The sequence below is a fragment of the Camelina sativa genome, chromosome 9 (assembly GCF_030686135.1).
Source record: "Camelina sativa cultivar CO46 ecotype springtype chromosome 9, ASM3068613v1".
Classification (NCBI taxonomy): Eukaryota; Viridiplantae; Streptophyta; class Magnoliopsida; order Brassicales; family Brassicaceae; genus Camelina; species Camelina sativa.
The window spans coordinates 43,390,052-43,410,634 of record NC_141888.1 but is presented as its reverse complement, the minus strand read 5'-3'; the positions used below and the strand labels follow the sequence as shown (position 1 = coordinate 43,410,634).

At 34.3% G+C, this 20,583-nt stretch overlaps 2 protein-coding genes and 3 pseudogenes across 5 annotated transcripts; all 5 read right to left on the bottom strand.

Annotated features, from left to right (window-relative positions):
• Positions 1-86: 86 nt before the first annotated feature.
• Positions 87-2,717, bottom strand: LOC147939439 (regulatory protein NPR6-like; annotated as a pseudogene). Its single transcript, XR_015565943.1, has 2 exons — positions 2,162-2,717; positions 87-1,300 (listed from the first exon to the last, which is right to left on the bottom strand). The product of XR_015565943.1 is annotated as a regulatory protein NPR6-like (transcript).
• A 7,402-nt stretch (positions 2,718-10,119) lies between these two features.
• On the bottom strand, positions 10,120-10,626 carry LOC147939438 (uncharacterized). The gene is made up of 2 exons (XM_087465954.1): positions 10,284-10,626; positions 10,120-10,175 (listed from the first exon to the last, which is right to left on the bottom strand). Exons 1-2 carry the CDS (start codon positions 10,624-10,626, stop codon positions 10,120-10,122), a joined length of 399 nt encoding a protein of 132 aa, XP_087322080.1.
• Positions 10,627-10,664: 38 nt separating this feature from the next.
• Positions 10,665-13,862, bottom strand: LOC147939437 (putative metallophosphoesterase At3g03305 pseudogene; annotated as a pseudogene).
• A 106-nt stretch (positions 13,863-13,968) lies between these two features.
• Positions 13,969-15,873, bottom strand: LOC147939436 (lysM domain receptor-like kinase 3; annotated as a pseudogene). Its single transcript, XR_015565499.1, has one exon. The product of XR_015565499.1 is annotated as a lysM domain receptor-like kinase 3 (transcript).
• Positions 15,874-17,637: 1,764 nt separating this feature from the next.
• Positions 17,638-19,162, bottom strand: LOC104792002 (mitochondrial fission 1 protein A). 2 transcript variants are annotated; one of them, XM_087464865.1, is made up of 5 exons: positions 18,926-19,162; positions 18,482-18,620; positions 18,230-18,351; positions 18,059-18,122; positions 17,638-17,928 (listed from the first exon to the last, which is right to left on the bottom strand). In XM_087464865.1, exons 1-5 carry the CDS (start codon positions 19,016-19,018, stop codon positions 17,834-17,836), a joined length of 513 nt encoding a protein of 170 aa, XP_087320991.1. In that variant the 5' UTR covers positions 19,019-19,162; the 3' UTR covers positions 17,638-17,833. The 2 variants fall into 2 exon arrangements, with proteins under 2 accessions (XP_087320991.1, XP_087320992.1); XM_087464866.1 differs by having other exon boundaries at positions 18,230-18,348; positions 18,926-19,105.
• Between the last annotated feature and the right edge of the window lie 1,421 nt (positions 19,163-20,583).

Genomic DNA, 20,583 nt, shown 5'->3' with positions numbered 1-20,583 from the left:
ATTGTTTAATTATATAAGAAAATTGATTAACGTAAATCCAACGACCAACTTTTGATGAGTTATGTGGATGCAACAAGGCCTTAAAATGCTAAATAATTAAGCTTTTATATAACTCAATATCTTAATTTCTCCATCTATATGACCCTTTTTGTTTGTGTACTTCTTCACTTTTCATCTTTTCCCACTATCCATGGAATTAACGTTTAAAGCTTGTTCGCATAGCCTTATATACACACAGAGGAAAAGAAAAAGAGGAGACCATAATTATAACAACAATTTAATTAGATATTGAATATGTTTATATCTTAACTAAAGGATGATGGTTATCAAAAAAAGGATGATATATATAGACTATATAAAGACCTAGAAATGATGGTGGTGGTGATGATGATACATCGTTGACGGGTCATGATGATTGTGATGCAGACTCATTCCTTCCCTTTGATTGCTATTGTCATCCCCAAGATCACGAGTTGTAGCTCCAAGATTCAGATAAACCAATCTTGAATCCAAACTACTTCCGCTCGTGTGTTCGTCTTTCATCCTAGGGTAGATCACTGAGTTGTTATCGTTACTGTTATTGTTCCCGTCTTCCCGTGATATAACCAATGCCGCAGACTGGACCAGCTCGAGACAAAGCCTGAGCTTATTGGGCTCAATATGAGTCAGTCCAGGAATTGCCCCTTTAAACAAAAAATCTGACGTTAGGGTTCTAAGGATGTCGAGAGGAGTGATTCCATCCACTGTCTGGACGTTTGGGTCGGCGTGATGGTCGAGTAAGACGGCCACCATGTCCGGAGAGACCATTTCTGCCGCGATGTGAAGAGCGGTTTTCCCTGTAGGACCTGTCGGATAGTTCACATCGGCTGCTCCAAGCTCAAGAAGTGCTTTCACAACCTCTCTACTACAATTTCTCAACCGCGTAAATCAAAGCTAGGGACTCGTCAAGATTGAGTCCTTCTCCCATGACCATAAGCTTCACAAGCTCGACATCTGAGGAGTCTAATGCACGTCTCATCCTCCTGATCTTATGGTCTTCAAGATCTATAGCCGAGGTTAGGTCATGGTGGTGAGGCATTAGGGAACGGAGAGGCATTGAAGATTTGAGACGAAGCTCCTCAACCTTGGCTACGAGTTCCACTGGGAGATGTTTGGCTAAAATCTCTTGTGGAAGACCGGATTTGGCGATTAGGTAAGAGCAAGTGGTCCATAACTGATGCATGTCTTGCTTTCTTGAAGCTATTAGCACTTTCATCACATCTTCAACGGATGCTTTCTCCACCATACTTGTCAAATGTTTCTGTGAACAAAAAAAAGCACAGTAGGCTTTAAAGATCAGATATTGTTGGATTCAAAGATAGTACTATCCACCATTTTCTTTTCATTGGATAGGTATCATGTTCATTGTAAAGGAATACTCAAAAGAAACCATGTCTCACAAACTACAATGAGGACAGGAAGATCAGACCATAGTAGAAGAGAATCACCTTTTGCTCATGCGTGATTTCATTGTGAATTAAGCCTAAGATTATGCAAATAAAAAGAATTTGAAATGAAAAAGGCAAAAGGCAAAATTTCTTAAGCGACAAATGCCTATGGAATGATAAAATTCTTTTAAACTTAGTCACTGCATGTTCTGTAACAGCGAGAATGCAGAATGAAATCGCGATACTCGCAAAAGATGCGATTAGTAAAATCATGCAAACTCGCAAAAATGATTATGACATGTGTCTCAAGTTTTGGGACTACTAGTAAAATCACTGTTATTATTCAAAAGCTACTATTTTCAAGATATATTTTTTTTATTAAATAAAGAGTTTTGTCTACTAATTATAAAAAGAAAGAATTTCTCGGTGTGCAACATAACACATCAATCATTCGACATCTAAATCCGGAAAGGAAGTTGCAGTACGTGCAATGCAAGCAATCTTAAAGCTCAATTACACATGAAATCAAGCCAAGAACAACTCTTCTATAATTTCATATGTGAGTATCATCATCAATAGGGTTTCAAAAACTCAACTAAACCGAAATAACCAAACCAAACCAAACCAAAAAGGGTACAGTACTTTTTAAAGATCAAGACAAGAGTCTTTGACCTAAAGGGAGTTATCTTAAACCTAAAGAGACTTGAGATATAGTAATGAGAATGAATTGGAACCTGAGTAAGCAACGCAAGCTGCTCGACGCCAAAATAACGAGCGGCTGCCAAGATATCTAAGGAGAGATCGACGGCAGCAGTGCAATGCGTGTGCCAACATCCTCTATCTCCACAATTCGATCTTGGCTCGTGCTTATGCGGTACGATTGAGACTTGACCACTGTATAAGAACTGAAGTAGAAGTAAGAAAACTTCGTAACCGACCGAGTTAACCGGAATAACTCCTCCCACTGCGGCTGCTCTGGCTCCTGACCCAGTTTGGTTAGCCGGTTCGGCTCCCGTCTGTGAAGCATCAGATTCGCAGAAGAATTTGCGGAAGAAGAGGCTACGAGCAGCGAGGATGCAACGGTGAGCGTGTACTAGACGGCCTTCAACGCTGAAGGTTACATCGGAGAAAGCTTGACCGTTGATTAAGAGGTTAAGGTAATCCAACGACATAGATTTCAGAGATTCTTCGAAGTACTGCTCATAGCTCCTTGTATTTTTATTTTCTTTTCAGAAAATAAAATTAGGGTTTTAAAAGGAACAATGAAAAAAAAAAATCGTATCTTTAGATCTTACTATGCTATAAGAAGATGAAGAAAGAAAAAAATATGTGTAAAGCAAGAAATGATAAGTGAAGAAGAGTCACAAGCATTTATCTTTTAAGCTCATGGAGGATAATACTATAGTGTTTGGAAGATTGGTTTGTGGGTTATAGATAGATATAGAGAGAGAGAGAGATAGAAAGAGACAGAGATCTGAATGGGCGGACCGGGGGTCTCGAATTAATTTATATTAAAATGATTAATGTCGACGTGTGTGCGCCTTTTATATATTGGCTAGGAGCAATTTGGAGTTTTGTAGTATTTGTCTATTTGATTATTTGTTTTTTTTTTTGTCATCAGAATCAAATCAGCAATTAGAGTTTAGAGGAATTTACTCATATAGGAAGATGACAAAGTGGGAAAAGGGTTTGTTAAAACATAGAAGTATGGGACGAATCCATTTGGGGGAAATCAAATATTAAAAGAGGATATATGATAGTTTTGTTTATTAGTTAAAAATTTTTAAAAGATAGAGAGAGAAACTAATTAGTTTAATAATATGATTATATGAGTAAATATCATCATTAGCTGCCGACTAACTAAGAAGACCCCAGCCAGAGTAACGAACCTTATGTATCACGTAACACTTAATCGTATACATCATAATCACGTACTTTAATTTGTTGCGAAGAAAATAAAACCAATATAAGACCATTTAACAACTATCTTTTTGGCTTGGTTCACGGCATATGTGAAACCCAATCAACGACGTAATATTATTCATAAAGCCATGTATACATGGGATTCGTGCATCACCTAATATAAGATCATTAACGCTAACAAAATGAGTGATTTCGATGCACAAATAATGTGTGTGTTACAAAAAATACCAATAAGAGGGTTTCAAATGATATATGGAAACATCGAGAAATCGATAAGAAAATACACTTGAGTTCAACAATATGATAGAAATTTGATAGATTCTGAATGTTTGTAGTTAAACCACAAACTTAATATTGGTGTTGGTGCATTTAATATATGGAGATGGGGTCAAAACATTTAAATGTTGAACTAAAATGGTAGGGATATTTCGACCAATTGTTCTTAACATTAAAACTTAAAGGGGATCATATAATTGTATGGATCGGTCATATTTACATGAATAATGTTTTAAATTGCGTGTGTGGCATTTATATGTGTGCCATCGTCGCGTAATAGTATACGCGGCATGAAACATCTATAAAACTTAAATTTTCTTAAAGCATTCACCACATATATCGCTGAAAAAACAGCTAGACCAACCATGATTACTATTCGTGCCCATTTGCATGCGTATCAAATTGTTAGTGATGTAGTTTATGTAAAGATGGGATAAAATGGTAAACTGGACAGGAGGACGGTGATGGATAAGAACATTGGCCTAATTCGTTAAGGCAAAACCACTGAAGTCGCAAGTGTACTAACTTAGTGAATGTGATTTGATGGTTTGGTGTTTGACCGTTGGTCCGTTTCTGACCGTCTCTTCTCTTGTTTCCCCACTTTTCATCCTACATTAATAATCTCTTATTATTTCCTCTAGCTAATGAATAAGGATTTTGAAAAGAACGTAAATGATGAGGTTCTGACTTGGAATTATTTTTGATCAATCGAAACAAAGCGTTCTCTAACCGAAACAAAGAAATACTTCACGTCCATCATGATATATGTTTATGTTACAAAGGACGGGAAAAAAAAATCATCTAAAATTTATTAATTAAAGTATTTTCTGAAATTAATAAAAATTTTATGATACCATCAACAAACATGCATGTTGAATCCAAAAAATGAAAAAAATGACGGTAAGTACAAATTACGGTGTTACAAATTTTGGTCGTGTTCCAAAACTAGCGAAGTGACAATTAAAAAAAAAAAAAAAATCACGTAATCAGATTAAATTTTTCTTACATAATCACTCTATTCCAGTCCACATGTTCTTCTTTTTTCATTTTCAGTGTTTCTTTTTTAAAAAAAAATCCATAGGAGTTATTAATAACGAAAACAAATACTAGTAATAATATAGTAACAGGTAATATAAGTCATGAAGCGGTGGGGGGTAGAGTTATGTTTGCAAACTAATAGGCAGATACTAAATAATACAGGTGAGATACGTAAATAAATAACAGCAATATATAATTGTAAATAGTATATGAAATCGGTGGAGGAGAGTAGCGTTGAAGGGCATGGGGATGCGTGTCAGCCGGGTTGATAGGGTCCTTCTGTCGGCTCGCTATAATATTCTCTGATATTTTTTTTTTTTGGGTTTACTAGTCTCGTAAAAACATTAACAGAACGCTCAATCTAAATGCAAATTAATAAACCACTATTTGTAAGCATGTAATCTTGATGAGGCAGAATAAACCTATAGTTATTGGGGGTGTATTAAAACAATGATTTTGGAGGATTCTATGGGACTTAGGAAATTTAGAATTTTAATAGATTTTAGGGAAGTTGATATGATTTATGGTAAAAAATTTCAAATCCCACCTAAAACCATGAGATTTAGATTTCTATATTTTTAACTAAACAAATCTTCTCAAATCCTCCAGAATCCCTAAAACTTATTAAAATCCAAATCCACAAATTGTTTTGAATAATAGTAGATTTTAAAGTAGATTTTTAATTTATCAGTTCAATAACAATAGATTTCAATAGACTTTTAAAAATACATGATTGAATACCATAGGATTTGTAACTTTTATACAAATCAGCTAAAATGTCAAGTTGAATACACCCCGCTTAATATATATTTGTAACTTTTATACAAATCAGCTAAAATGTCAAGTTGAATACACCCCGCTTAATATGTATACTGTATACAAATATCAACCATATTGATTCCTAAATCCTAATAGATTATACGGCTAATACATTTGGAGTGACCAATATATGAAAAGTATCAATCAAATTATGACATTCTGTTTTGTTTCAATAATGTTATTTGGTTGATTACACCTAAAACATTTAATTATCTTCTTCTTCTTTTTTTTATCATTAAACTATATATCTCAAGTCAAGAAAACAAAAAATCTACCTATCTCCATGAAGAAGAAAATTAGTATTTGAAGCATATGTTTTAAATTTCGGTTTATCATGTGTGGTTTTTTTTATTTGGTTGAAAAAACTTGATTGTATTTTAATTTGTTACGATGGTTTTCCCATCCGATGGACCGTCAATCTCGGTCTTTCTCCACTGAAATATTCTTCAAAATGGTACTACACTATAATAAGAAAGAATCAGTTCTCTTTTTCCAAATCTGTAATATACATTGTTTTTTTTTTTAATTGTGTTATGGTTGAGAAAAACTGAGAAATATATTAGTGAAAAAAAAAAGGATGACAACACAAGAAGAGCACTGGCAGTCGTATGATAAGAAAGAGATCCGATTTGACGTTTGTCTTGTCTTTTCAGTCTCTCTCTCTCTCTCTCTGCTCTTCTTTTCTCTTTCAAGAAAAATATAACACCAAATTTCCATTTTCTTATTCTTCTTCTTTTCTTCGACCCACCTTTGGTATGGAAATGTTTTCTCGTGCATAAAATGGTAAATATATAAAAAATTATAAGAATTCTATAAGATCAATACATAAATGTCACACTCACACCTCACATATATAAAATATAGTTTAATTTCCTTTATTATAAAGATTTACTTTCAGTGGAACCCTCGGATGACCGGATCCTAGGGTTTTGCTTTCTGATATCTTTACTAGTTTTTTTTTTTTTTTCTCATTCACTTTTGTAATCAATATTTTATGATACATTAAAGATTTTTGTGTATGATTTATTTTCTTTGCCAGTAGAGAATCTTCTTAAATTGCTGTCAAGATTAGTGAATTACCTTTTAAACAATTTGACATTTTCAGATGATTTTTGCCCATCATATCAGCACGGAAAAAATTACACGTATAATTTACTCATTGCCAGATATCAAATTACACGTCGTACCGACATGATTATTTTCATGGATGACATTTCATTTTTTATTGCTTGCTAATCATTGTTTAACCGAAAATCTCCTATCTAATTGATTTCTACTATCTACAACAATCATGTTAATAAAAGAGACATTCCATCAAAACTATTGGAATAAATTCACATTCTCAGCGTCAAAGCGATGATTAATAAATTACTATTATATCATATACTAGGTTTTGAACCCACGCTACACGTGGGTTTATTTGATATATTTTGATAAAAATTATATATGATTGATGATGGTAATAAAATATTATCTCATAAAAAAATAAAATTAGTACTAAGGAAAAAAATTAAATTTTAGATACATAATTATTTTAAATATAAACATTAGTTAAGTTTTAAAATCAAATCTGATAAAAAAATCATGAATTTAACTCGACGTCAAGGCGAGACAAATCAAACTGATGATCTCACATATTCTAAACCATTTTTTTGACCACCAGAAAAACGAAACAATTTTATAATCATCAATTTAACTCGTTTTCATATTTAATTGATCGCTACCACCTATGTTTTCGTATTTTTTATTCAATGTTTTCTTATTCTTCATATTCTTTCTTGTCATTTTCATTGTCAAATTTTGTGGTAATTGCCATCGTTACTTTTACCGTTTGGTTATTCGTTATACTTTTTTTCTTTTTCTTCCTCGTCAACTTCTTCAGATTCTTCCATTGAAAAACTTTTTTTTTAGACTACCACACAACTTGGACAATAAACCGTAACTGTGACAACTGTAACCCTGGTCCTGCCTATATATATCTAATAAAAAATGTGTGTTTGTCGTCTATCTTTCTTCTTTAAACCTCAAAATTTAACTCAAACATCAAATTAGGGTCGTGCGATGTCAATCCTTCTTCCTTAGACCCAAAAATAAAAAATTAATGAAAGAATATCAACTCATCTATAAAATCATACACAAAAATATGTTTTACAGCTCATAAGAATTAAAAAGCACAAATGTAGATAAAAAAAATAATTTATGTTTTACATTAATATTTCTATTATTTAAAACTTTTAAAAGATTTCGAGTTATAAAATTTGAACCTTTTAAAAAGTTTCAATATTTATAATATTTTAAACTTTTAAAATTTAAAACTTATAATATTTAAAAACTTTTTAAAAGCTAAGAACTTTTAAAAGTTTCAATATTTAAACTTTTAAAATTTTTAAATATTATAATATTTTTTTGAAACTCTTTAAAGTTTTAGTTTGATCAAATAAAAAACCAGATCAAACCAAATAAAACTTTTAAACTTGGACGCCTGATAAATCAAGTTTTTCTGCTCATTCGTTGTTGGAAACATATTAATTTATTTATACTGGTTCTGAACCATTGTCTAAAAAACTTATAGCCGATGTGGGATATTGTGCATAGTTCTTTGATTTCCATAAATTTAAAATTTTTCTTTTTCTAAAAAATTCTGGAAATTTAAATAATGTTAATGAATGACATGTCAAATCATGATAGGTTGTTTAAAATAATTCTTAATATATAAAATTCTGGAAATTGTAAAAAATGTTAATAAGTGATATGTCGAATTTCTGTTAGATGTTTAGGTGGACAGCTTTAGGAGCTTATAGCTTCTACTTTTATTAATATAGATGTGTAGAGAAATATAAATTGCTACTTTTTTTTTTGGTCAAAATATAAATTACTACTTATAAATCACTATTAACTGATCAGTGTTTCTATTTGGAACTGATAAGTTAATAAATGATTTTACAACTCGCTACACGTATATCAGACTATTAGTCATAGGCAGCTAATATAAATTACTTCCTAAAAGATACTTTTAGTTATTTACTTGCTTTTATATATTTTATTAATTTTGTTGTGAGTTGTGACCAGCTAAAATTTATCGTCATATTTCCTGATAACTTTAACTTTTATGTTACCTTACAAGATGGGAATTATTCACAATTTCCCCCAAAGGTTAAGTAGTGTATTAGTATAGCAAAAACTTAAAATATACATTTGTAACTTGTAAGTAGCCAAAGTAATATTAACTGTTCTTGAACAGTTAATAACTAACGAATGGGTATGAACCAATAAAGAATATGAACATCTTTGAATGTATCATCTCTTTCACACATGCCACACATGATGCATACCTACATGTTGTTATGTATCATATTTTCATTTTATTCCGTTAAATTAGTAGTAATACCTTTCATTATTTGTTGACACATGCACATATATTCTTTAGTACGGTTAACGCCACACACAAGAGATCAACCTAGATTAGAGTAATACCTTTCTAGCTACAAGTAAAATTAAAGTACTAAATACATGTCAACAAATATTATATATCCTAAGAACAAATATCACAACATCCTCAAGAACTAAAGATAGATTCTGAATTCAATAAATAATGGTTCAATAAGTCAGTTTTTTTTTTTAGTTAGAAAAAGTTATAAGTTTTCTTTTATCTCAAAGTTTTTGTCATCTGCCATAATGCTATTATAGAGGTCAAATGGAGACTTCTTTTTTTGTTTACTTAGTCAACGACTTGGGCCATATATGGTCATCCAATTAATAATTTGGAAACAAAAACATTTTTATATGCTACATTATACAAACATAACTTCTGTTCTACTGTCTTGAAACCGGATCACTGAGAAGGGAAATCTTTGTTAAATACAGAGAACTAGATGCATTTCGACTGTCAGATTAGAGAGATATACAAAGAAATGACTCGTGCTTATTACTTATAGACTGTGGTCAAATGACAATAAATGAAAAAAGAAATTAATCCATTAACTATATCTAATATAATTACTATCATATCATTTATAAGGGCATCTTTATAGGCATAACTTTTTTTTGTGTTCTTAGATTAAATATATTAGGAAAATAATCTAAGATCAGTAGTTAAGATCTTTTGCTAAAAAGTTAGTTATAGGAAGAACATCTTTAAGATCATAAGATTTAATAATATAATAATTAATTTATATTGTACATTTGATACATAAATATTGAAGTTACATAAAGAGCTAAAACTAGAAAATTTGTTTTGTATCATAAGCTGCAATTGTAATGAGAGGGTGTGTATGTTGTCTCAAGGAAGTGATGTCTTAACTAAGTGGTCTTTGTGCTTTTTGCGATCTCTGCAAATTGCTCCAAACTATTCTTGATCAATCCTTGCATTAGCGGTTGAAGTGCCTGAAGAAAACAAAGATGTATTGTAAAACATTAGAGGTAAATGCTACCAGAAGACATGATATTCACTCTCTAAATCATTGAATAAAGAATGCTTGCTTACCGCTGCAAATGAAATAATTAGCAGCGGAACTTCATATGCAAAGGTTAGCTGCAAACAAAGCAAAGGTTAGATGCACCTGTCAATGAACATAATATATACCAGTGTGAGAAAGCTAAACTGCAGACCAAAAACTAACTGCAAACCAAGAATCAATCAAGTTGTGAGACCTCTTTTTGCAGCATGGTGCAGAGGAGTCCCAACATGACGACCTGAGAGAGAAAATGAACACATTAGCTCAACCACACTCTAAAACTAAAACTTCTTTCAATGACTATCACAACATACAATGTCACCGACATCCTAACTTAGTGCTTTACATCTCACCCAGTCCAATAAGCTATCCCAATTTCTGAACAAAACCGGAGGAAGCTTTAGCCTGGTTTGAATTGACCTCCAAATTGCAGAGCTGAAGTCGCAGGTAAGGAGGAGGTGGTCCCTTGTTTCAAGGCTTGAAGAGCATAGACCGCAGGTTGGTGAGACTTGCAGACCCCAGGATAACAATCTAGACATAGTAGGTAACCTGTTAAGGTGAGAGACCCACATTTGAAACGAGTTTCTCGGGATAGCTCCTTTAAACCAAACGAGGCTTGCCCAATCTTTTTCTTCACCACTCTGCCTCATATTCAACTGAAACAAGTCATTATCTGATAAACAAGTCATTTTTGCCACAGGTTTTGCTGACTGGTTATCCTATTGCGATAGGTGTGAGTCGAGTGAGCTCAAAAGCTCATCAGTTGGATGCCCTCAGTAGATGAACCAACAGCCGGAACACCAAAGTTGTCATGGTTACCCCTAAGATCATAGAATATGCTCTTATTCAACCCACTTCTTTTCACAACATCTTTCATCACACTCGTATTCTAACCACTCATCTTCATTTAGCTTCATTGTTAACATGTCTTTGCTTTTCCCATCTGATTAACCAAATTTAGAAAAAGAATCAACCAGCAATCTTCACGAAACAAAACCATCTAACCACAATGGTTCCCAAAGTTAAAGTTTTAATTTTTGGGGGAAAGATCAAACTCAAATCAATAAAGCTTCAGACTTGCATATAAGAAGTATAAGTAAAACCTAAGAACCTAAGAACCTATGATCCACAAATTCGAACATATAAGGAGAGAGATATAAACCTGTGAGATCACCGGTGATTAGAACGAGAGAAGGGTTGATAAGAGACTGAGCAGGACCAACGATGTTTTTGAAATCAATGGCTCTTTCGGGATGATGAACACTAAAATGGAGATCGGAAAGCTGAACAACCCAAATCAAGTCTTGCCCAATTCTCGCTTCAATCACTCTTCTCCAGATTCGTCAATCGAACCAGAGACCCTTGTACTAAACGAGATTAGGAGAAGGAGAATCGTAAACGAGATTCTTCTCCGATGAGAAACTGTTTTGCTTCTGAGCAAATCGTCGTCGCCGATCGAAGAAAATGAAACGAGAGTATTCTCTCGACCAAAAATTTCTTTCCAATAAAAATTGAACATGTCACACAAGAACATAACAAAAAACAGTTCTCAAATAAGATCAGTTTTACTGATTTAAGCCCACTTTATAATTTTTCCTAATTTAAATAAGCCCAAGAACACCCTCATAGTTTTTTTTTTTTTTCCTTCAAACACTCCATTATATTAGATTAAAAGTTTACAAGCTTCCTTTGAAAAGGAGCCAAATACACCAATAATCTTACACATGAGGATAAAGATGGCCTATAAAGATGGCCTAATACTTGAATAAATATTATGTATATAAAAGTTTTTGTGTGGGGAAGAAAGAGACAAGAAAAGCTGGAGCTTCCAGTTCTGCCGCTAAGTATTGTGGCATAGACAGAAGAAGTGGTTGTTAAGGATTGTATATAATGAATATATGATAAAGAAAGTAATCTTAAGAAAGAAAGAACAAAAAAAAAAAAAGACAGGCGGTGAAACAGTAAATCGTAACTGCTCTTTGTGTGGAGGAAAGAAGAAGATTTACTTCAACAGTTAAAAGTTAAAACATAGAACGAAATCTCTTAGAGTGGTCATGTACTACAATAATGTTCTTGTTTCCAAAAGGCTGTTATTACCCTATCTGTACACCTCCATGGCACCTACTCTTCTCGATCAAAGCTTCTCTCAACTTTCTAATCAATTGCATGCAAAAAAAAACACAAAAACAAAAATGTGAACATGCATATATTATTAATATAGAATATATAAGTCTATTTGTCTATTAGTTTTTGAGTTTTGAAATTCTATAGATCGCTGTTCAAATGTCTTACCCTATTTATGAAGAGAAGTTCTATCATTCAATACTATCTGAAACGGTGGTTGTTTTAAAATTAAAATAGAGCGTACGTGGCCGTATTATTTTATCACTGTTTCGAACTATCCATCCAACTATACATCCAACTTTTTTACTCGATTGATTTATTTGAACCGAAACTACCTTTTTCTTTATAGAAGGTTTGCATCCGAAACTACTTGAACATGCAAAATAGTAAAATACTCCTACTAAATACAAAATTGATCACTCTTATATATATATGGTTAGATAAAGATTTAGATCTAAAAGACGATTGATTTTTCATTAATTGCAGCTAACTTCGTCTTTCACACATCGCAGCAAAACCTTTACTTTTTACATCTCCATTAATTTGCTTCCTATCAAACTCACATGGTAAACGCTTTCCAATAGTTGTTTATATTGACTAATCCCTATGTTTAAACTTCCAGGGAAACAGTCTAATGTGTCCTTCAAAACGTAGCCCTAATTAACACTACTCAGCGAATTAGTCTTCATGTCTAACCACGTTTACAGTCTTTTATATATACATACATACAAACTTCAAAGAGTTATTGTAAACTACTTTAATTGATTATGGATATTATTATTGCTTAATTTACATCAGAGCAGCCTGAGCGTCGTCTTGTCTACCAAAAACAGCTCTAAGAAAAATAAATTCAGTGATAAAATGAGCACACATATGTGTGCAGATATATATATATATATATGTTTTATGTATAAGTATGTATTATGTATTGGAGTAAGATTTTGTCGAGATGCAAAATGATTTGACAAGACAAGACAGTTTGTATGCTTTTGTGTGGTGAAGTGATGTGTGATGTGGACTTGTGTTGACTTGACCTCTCATTCTCTCCCCTTTTTTTCTCCTTCTTTAACTTTCCATGAATTATCTTTTATTTTTTCTTTTACACCAAAGTTTTTATAATTCGCCAGTTTACTATATATTTGACAGTTACTGAAATCTAACAAAAATTCATCTCTCGATGCTCTATTACACCCAACATGCTGCTAATTAAATGTTGAATTAATCGATAATATAACACATGGTCTTTTAGAACCTGCATTACAAATTTACAATGATACATGTTTTGAGAGTGTTTTGCTAGTCATATGTTTGTTTGAAGAACTAGAAGAATGCATCCTGCAAAATCTTCAACCAAAATTTATTCTTCCACCTGTTTTTTTTCCGTTGAACAAACAGCTGACAATTTCAGCCAAATATCAAAAACAGTTTTTTGTTGACTATCATTTATTACATAAACATAGTTTTACCTACCCAAAAGCATGTCTTCTTTACAAAAGAGGCTCACTTGTGTCCGAGTAGCTAGCTTGCTAAAAAAAACAATGAAAAGATTATTGGGCCACGAAGAGAATGAAGCTCAGTAAGTATCAAGACCTATTCAATAGCCCATATTTGTGTTGACTGAGCCAAATCTGTACCCCTTTTTTTCCTTTCTTTTCAGATTGCCTATGTCGTCGATCAAAATCTCAAATGTTTTAAAAGTTAAATAGTAGGGAAGAAGAAGTCAGAAGCTTATTAGTAGACATGATTCTGATAACACGACTCTAAAGCAGATTCCATTACCTAGTACCAACCTTTTCTTCATCGTTTTGACGTTTGGAAACTTTGATATGGAATTTAATTTCCAAACAGTGTAACTAGTAGTAGTTTTTGGTCTCTCTTTTATGCCCCCACGAACACAAATAATTAAAAAAAAAAAAAACTACATAGTAGTGTTACTTACTCTTCAACAATCAATCTTCAAACCAAGAGATGTCGTGATTACAAAACCAAATCAATCATTAAATCGGAAAATTTTAAAATAATCCTACTTTCTTAATTAAATTAACAAATATACAAATTTTGAAGAAAATAAAATAATAAAAATTGGAATAAAAAGAAGATTCCCATTCATCTGGGAGCGAAGGAGACGGTGATATCAGTTGGCCGTTTCATATTCGCCGACCATTTCTCCGATTCCAAATACAACTGTGATATTTTCCCGGCGACTCTTCCCATCTCCGGTCTATTCACCTGATCCTCCTCAACACAATCCAACGCCAACCTCGTTAATTTCTCCACCACCGTCACTGAAACGAATCCCCCAATCTCCCATCCATCCACCTCCTCACTCTCCCTTCTCTATCCCCATCCCCGTCCTCGATCGCCGCTCTCGCCGTTTCAATCACCGACGTCCGTTCAAAATCTCCTGTAGATTTATCATACCTATACTTCAACGGCTCCTCGCCTGAGAGTAGCTCCAACATCAAGACTCCGAAAGCATACACGTCTGATTTCTGAGTCGCCGTTCCAGAATTTTGAAACTCCGGCGACATGTAACCTCTCACCCCTTCGAATCTGATCGCTCTGCTATCGGATCGCCGCCTCGAGTTTCTCGATTCGTCGTCTCTCTCCGGCGTCGTTTCGTCTGTTTCCCAGCAGAGCTGCGCGGTTCCGAAGTGACAGATCTTAGCGTTGAAATCTGGCTCCGTCACGATCACCGCCGAGCTCTTGATGTGGTTGTGAACCAAGTTCTCGATCTTTAAACCGGTTTTGTTGTGTATGTAATCGAGTCCGTGAGCTAGATCCGTCGCGATTTGGATCCGTGAAGTCCAATTAGATAAAACTGTGAAATTAGGGTTCTTAGGGTTTCTCAAGCAATCAGCTAGAGATGCTCCGTTGACGTATTCGTATACTAAGTAGATGTGATCGCCTGAAACAGAAGCGCCGAGTAGATTTACGATGCTTCCGTGGTGGCTCCGGCAGATATCGGAGAGACGATCTCTAAGCTCTTCCGTGACGATTCTTCGTCTAAACTTTCTCTGGAAGACAACTACTTCTCTGCCTCTCAGATTGCAACGCCACGAGGCTTTGGAGGAAGAGGAAGACAAGCGATGAGCTAAGAAATTGTTTGTGGCGGCACGGATCTCGGAGACGTTGTATATGTGAGGATTCTCAGGTAAAGATTCACGGAGACTAGCGAGAGATGTTCGGCTAGCGACTGAGGAGGAGGCAGCACCGGAGGAGGAGGTGGAGGAAGAGGAGACACCGGTTTTGACTGTTTTGTTTGAATTTGAGGTCGTTGTTGTTGTTGAAGTGCCTGTGGTGCTCGTTGATGACGGAGTCTGGTGGTGGTGATGCCTTCTCTCTGATTGACTCGGTCGTGATTTTGATCGTGTTCGTTTTGGCTCTGAGGCATTGACTCCCATTTTGGTTTTGCACATTTAAGAGAAAATTCTTAGTTCGAATTTGCGGAGTTAAGAGTTAGACCTAGAAGGAGAATATCAGACATTAGACGGCGAAGAAGAGAGGCGGACACACGGAGACCAGCGCATTGTAGATGGCACGGATGTAGAGGCGTATGATACCGGACACGGAGATAGGCGCATTATAGCGAAGCACTGATGTATGAATGGAAAAACAGAAAAAGTCTTCTTTTTGTTGTTGTTTTCTTTACCTCTATCTCTATGGGTTTGGTCTTTGTTAGATATTTATATTAGATTAATTAAAAAAACTCGTAATTGCAGTTTTATCTAATTTTCCAGGTCGAATCTATGAGAAAATACGGCGACTTTCATAAAGAAACTTCTTTGACTTTAAAATACATATTTAAAAAAAAAAATATAATAGTCCTAGTCCGAAAACTTTTGAGTTGGCCTTCGCATGGGTGAGAGAGATGAATAATACGATTGGTTAGTGAAGTACTACTTTAGTGATGTAGATTTCTTCAAAGACAGTGGTGCTTTCCATAATTCATGTTCAAATTCCACTAGGTAGGGGAACTAAGCAAAGCTTGGATTCCAACGAAAAGAGATATATGGGATTTAGCCAAAAACTCTTCCATTGATGAAAGCACTATTAAATTTGGATTTGATAACAAATCTCTACCTTATCTTGTCCAATCCCTAGATATACTTGAATATAACTATAACATATACGTACGGTGTTAAAAGAAAAGAATAAAACTATAACATAATATACAAAAAAAGAAATTGGTTTGGAAAACAAATCTACCTTAATCGATCGGATAAACGGAGGGGAAAGCGGCCACGGAGACCATAATGTGAACATCACACTAGAAAACTACAAAATGCTGCAAAAGTGTTTTCTGTATAAGTGACGTGAAGGATGACATCGTTTCATGATGATTTTACTTCCTTTTTTTTTCCTTCTAATATTTTACTTGTTTTAAATTATTGTTAAATGCCGACAGAAAAAAAAACCGATAATTTAAGGTTTACGAAATCTTTCATGGGTAATATATTTAGCATATTTTTAGAAGATACAATATTTACTGCTCATTAGCCGATTAGTTAAACATTTATTCATTTATTGATTCAACACTATGCTTCAACCTTGGCGTTCGACACTAATTAAGTTTTAGTTGAACCACTAATTAATTGGGATTATCTTCAGATAATCTGAGACATTGTTTTAAACTGGCACAAACTAATTTAGTACAACGTACTTAACAGATGAGATACTTTAGTGGATGCATGACACTCTTTGGAAGGATATTCTCCAAAATCTAGTTTTTGAATTGGAGTTAATATTTATATGAGAGTTTTTGGTAGGAAACAAATGTCGGAAGTAGCAAACAAATATGATGGAGATGTTTTTTTGGTGGTGGTGCCTAGCTAAAGAAAAAAGTCAAGGAAGTGGTGAAAACTCATCATCATATTCAAATTGTGATGCATTCACCGCCAATATGTTCTGCAACTAGTAGATGAAATTATAAACTGATTGCGACTGCGAGTACTACGGTTAATGCTTCATTTTTTAAAGTTTAGCTCAAAACCATTTATACCTTAATTTGTTGTTTTAAATATAGTTTATGCATTATGTTTTCTGAGCTTAAATATGTATACGCTTGACATACAAAATAGTTTTATTTGGTTTGGTAATGTGTAAATGCCAAATTCAAAAAGGATTTTAATATATACTTATATTTTAGTTTTGACTTATATTTTGACAAATAAAGCTCATAAATTTTCAGAAAAAAAAAAAAATCTCATTTTAGTGGTATTTTCATAATTGACTTTGGATATCATGATACGTGTGTTTTAACTTTATTGAATTGTTATCGTCTGCTTTATAGATTACCTTTCTTATTTCAATTGCTTCTGTGAAAGAAATTAGGAATTAGAATTACGAATTACGATTTCCATGATATCCCCAAAAGTCTCTAATTTAGGTGTTCCCGGTGCAATTAAGAAGTAGATATTTCAGTGAAAGCTCAACTTTGATTGAGTTTGTAAAAAAATCAGTGTTTAGGGAAGAGCTAAAGACTTAAGAAGAAGAAAATCAAAAGCAATAGAGAGAAATCAACTTGGGATTATGCCCCATTACTAACTCGTGTCCCATCAATTTGAGAATTGGAATTTGAAAACCAAGCAATATCCTATCAAAGGAGAGGTGAAATATCCAACTCAGGCTTCTACATATTATAAAACTCTAAAGAGTTATTCAAATTGTGAAGCAACAAGGCAGTGGAAAATAACAGTTTTGTCAAAGAGAAAACTTGTAAGAAAGTAAGCTGCCATTGTATGCACAGAGAAGAAGTCATGATTGTGGTGTTCATTTCTTGCGAGACATGGCCGCTATGATACCACCAGCTATGAGACCTACGGCTCCAAAGGCTGTTGCTGCGATGCCTATCCCTATAACACCATCTGAGAATATATAAAAAAAAATACCACCATTAAGTAACTCTGTAATTCAACTCAGACTTTGTTACCAATCCATTTGCAGTCACTTCTAGAACTATCATTTCATGTGTTTTAAGTTCGAGGAGTAGCTTACCCTTTGTGATTTTGTCTTCAATGGTCTTCTTTAGAACCAAAGCTTGTCTCCAATCAGCTTGCATCTATGAAACCAAACCATCCATCAAAGAGCAAAACAAGGTGCATACATATATATATATACAAAGCACGAGCTGCCTATAAAGAAAAGGGTAAGGAAGTGGATAAAAACCTCGATACAGCGGTCGACGAGGTGCCTGCTCTTTGAGTAATCCCCACTTCTGTAACATCCAACAGCAAGAAGATAGATCTTCTCTCGCTCCTGTAACGGAGAGGCACCGTCTTCCAGAGCTGCTGCAACAACAACAAACACAAATCTATCAGACTCATGTTTAAACTAGCCTCTTGTGTCAAAAACCATTGATAAAGTTTTCAGCCAAACCAATCATGGTTTTCACAAAATAAAGATAGGGACCAGTACTACCTTCAAGCATGGCAATTCCGCGTTGCACATCTTCGGGTTGACGGGAATGAACAAGAGCCCACGACAATCGCATTAAGCACTCTTTCTTAAGATCCTCAGCGCCCGAATCTGTGGCCTCTTTAACCTCTCTTTCACATCCCTGTACATCAATCAAAACCACAGAGTTTTAGCTGGTGAATCAAGAGTACACAAAGCTATCAAACTAAAACCATGGTAGTAACTAAAGTTCTAAAGCTCGATTTCAAAGTTCTCTCGAATCCAAAAATCGGCTAATCTTTGAGAAAGCAAATCCGATTTCAGAAATTGGCAAAACAAAAACAGTTCTAAGTTTTCCCCAAACAGTCAGTGATTCCATTTGCCTACAAAGAGATGGTTCCTCGTCTTCGGAAACATAAGGCGGAAAGAAAAAAAGCGAACAAATGAGGGATTCGAGAACAAACTTACAGCGATGACATCTCCGTCGCACCAAGGGATCTTATCGTTGCCGGTGAAGAAGGAACCGACGGAGTCAAAGAACTGTCCGATCTTAGCATCCATTGACGGCGATTTTTTGAGCTTTGATTAATGTGAGACTTCGTTTTTGGTGTCTCTCTCTCTCTTTCTTAATACTTAAGGAGAGAGTTTCTTCAGGAGAAAGTTGGACTTGCTGCCCAAGCTCAGGGAAACTTACCGAATATTATCAACAAGACCCCTCTATTTTTAGATTTTACCCAAATTTATCCCATATCTTCTGTTAAAACCCTTTGGAACAAAATCTTAAACCGTAATAATTGCGAATTACTTCTTTTAATTTAAGTTAGGCATGTTAATTAGGACCACAGCCCGTGGGCTGGCCTGGCCCGGCCCGCCCCTGAAAAACACTAGGCTCGAGTTTAAATATATATGTTCAGAAAAAAATTGGACCTTTCAGGCTCAGTCCATTTGGGTTATAGAGTCTTTCAGGTTTAGCCCGACCGGACTCGGACCAGTCCAAAAAGCCCTTTAACAAATATATTTGTACTTTTGTATTAACATTTTTATTTGATTGCAATATTTAATTAATGATTTATTGTAAATAAAGTTTTAAACTTTTATCATAGTTTTCATATTTACTTAATAACCTTACTTATTACTTTTAATTTTTTTATCTATAATTTTATATATATTTTTTTTTTTGATAATCCAGGTATCCAAAGCCCAGTGGACCCTGACTAGCCCACTAGTCCGAAGGCTTGGCGTGCGTTCCGAAGGCGGCAAGAGTGGTTCCTGGAGGCCGCATAGCCCAATGTTAAATTTTTCTGCGGTGACCATTTACGGTGTTTGCAGCCGTGGGGATTCGAACCCGGGAGTATTGGGAATCTCACCCTCAACCCGAAATCCATCCTAGGCCTGGGCAAAATACCCGGATCCGAACCCGATCTAAAAAACCCGATCCGAATCCGTATCCGAAATTGTAAAATAGCCGAACGAGTTCTAAATCTCTAAATCCGAAAACCCGAATCCGAACCCAATCCAAACCGAAATCCGAACAGGTATCCGAATATACCAACATTATTAATATATAGTAGTAATATATTATTAATATTTATAATTTTAATAATATAAGTGTTCAAAATATTCAGATATTTAGATATATTTGACAATTTGAAGTATTTAAACTGTTTATTAGTAAACTTGGGTAGAAAATACTCTAAATTTTTAGATATATTGCGTATTATTGAATAATTTACACTAAATTAGATACTAAAATTTTGAGTTTTGTGAACTTCGGGTAATCCGAATCCGAACCCGAAATACCCGAACCAAACCCGATCCGAACCCGAAGTCTAGAAATACCCGAACGGGTCCTATACCTCTAAATCCGAAAACCCGAAAACCCGAAATACCCGAACCGAACCCGAACGGGTACCCGAATGTCCAGGCCTAATCCATCCTACCACTGGCCCACCTATGAGTGGTTTATATATTATTTTATTTGGTTAAAGTATTAAAGTTTTATTTAGTTTTAAACTTTTTCTTGTAAATTAAGTTGGTTGTAGTAAATATAGATGAGTTATTAAAATTTTGATTGATTTGTTTTATAGTGCACCTTTAAACAATGCTTTTTAAAGCTTATAAGTTTG

What these genes read in the sequence shown, in the direction of transcription:
- LOC104792002 (XM_087464865.1), bottom strand. Translation starts at nt 19,018, where the DNA reads ATGGATGCTAAGATCGGACAGTTCTTTGACTCCGTCGGTTCCTTCTTC. An exon ending in GCGACGGAGATGTCATCGCT is followed by an intron (nt 18,621 to 18,925) that starts GTAAGTTTGTTC and finishes ATTGATGTACAG; the next exon opens with GGATGTGAAAGAGAGGTTAA. An exon ending in CGGAATTGCCATGCTTGAAG is followed by an intron (nt 18,352 to 18,481) that starts GTAGTACTGGTC and finishes TTGTTGTTGCAG; the next exon opens with CAGCTCTGGAAGACGGTGCC.
- LOC147939438 (XM_087465954.1), bottom strand. Translation starts at nt 10,626, where the DNA reads ATGACTTGTTTATCAGATAATGACTTGTTTCAGTTGAATATGAGGCAG. An exon ending in CTTATTGGACTGGGTGAGAT is followed by an intron (nt 10,176 to 10,283) that starts GTAAAGCACTAA and finishes TTTCTCTCTCAG; the next exon opens with GTCGTCATGTTGGGACTCCT.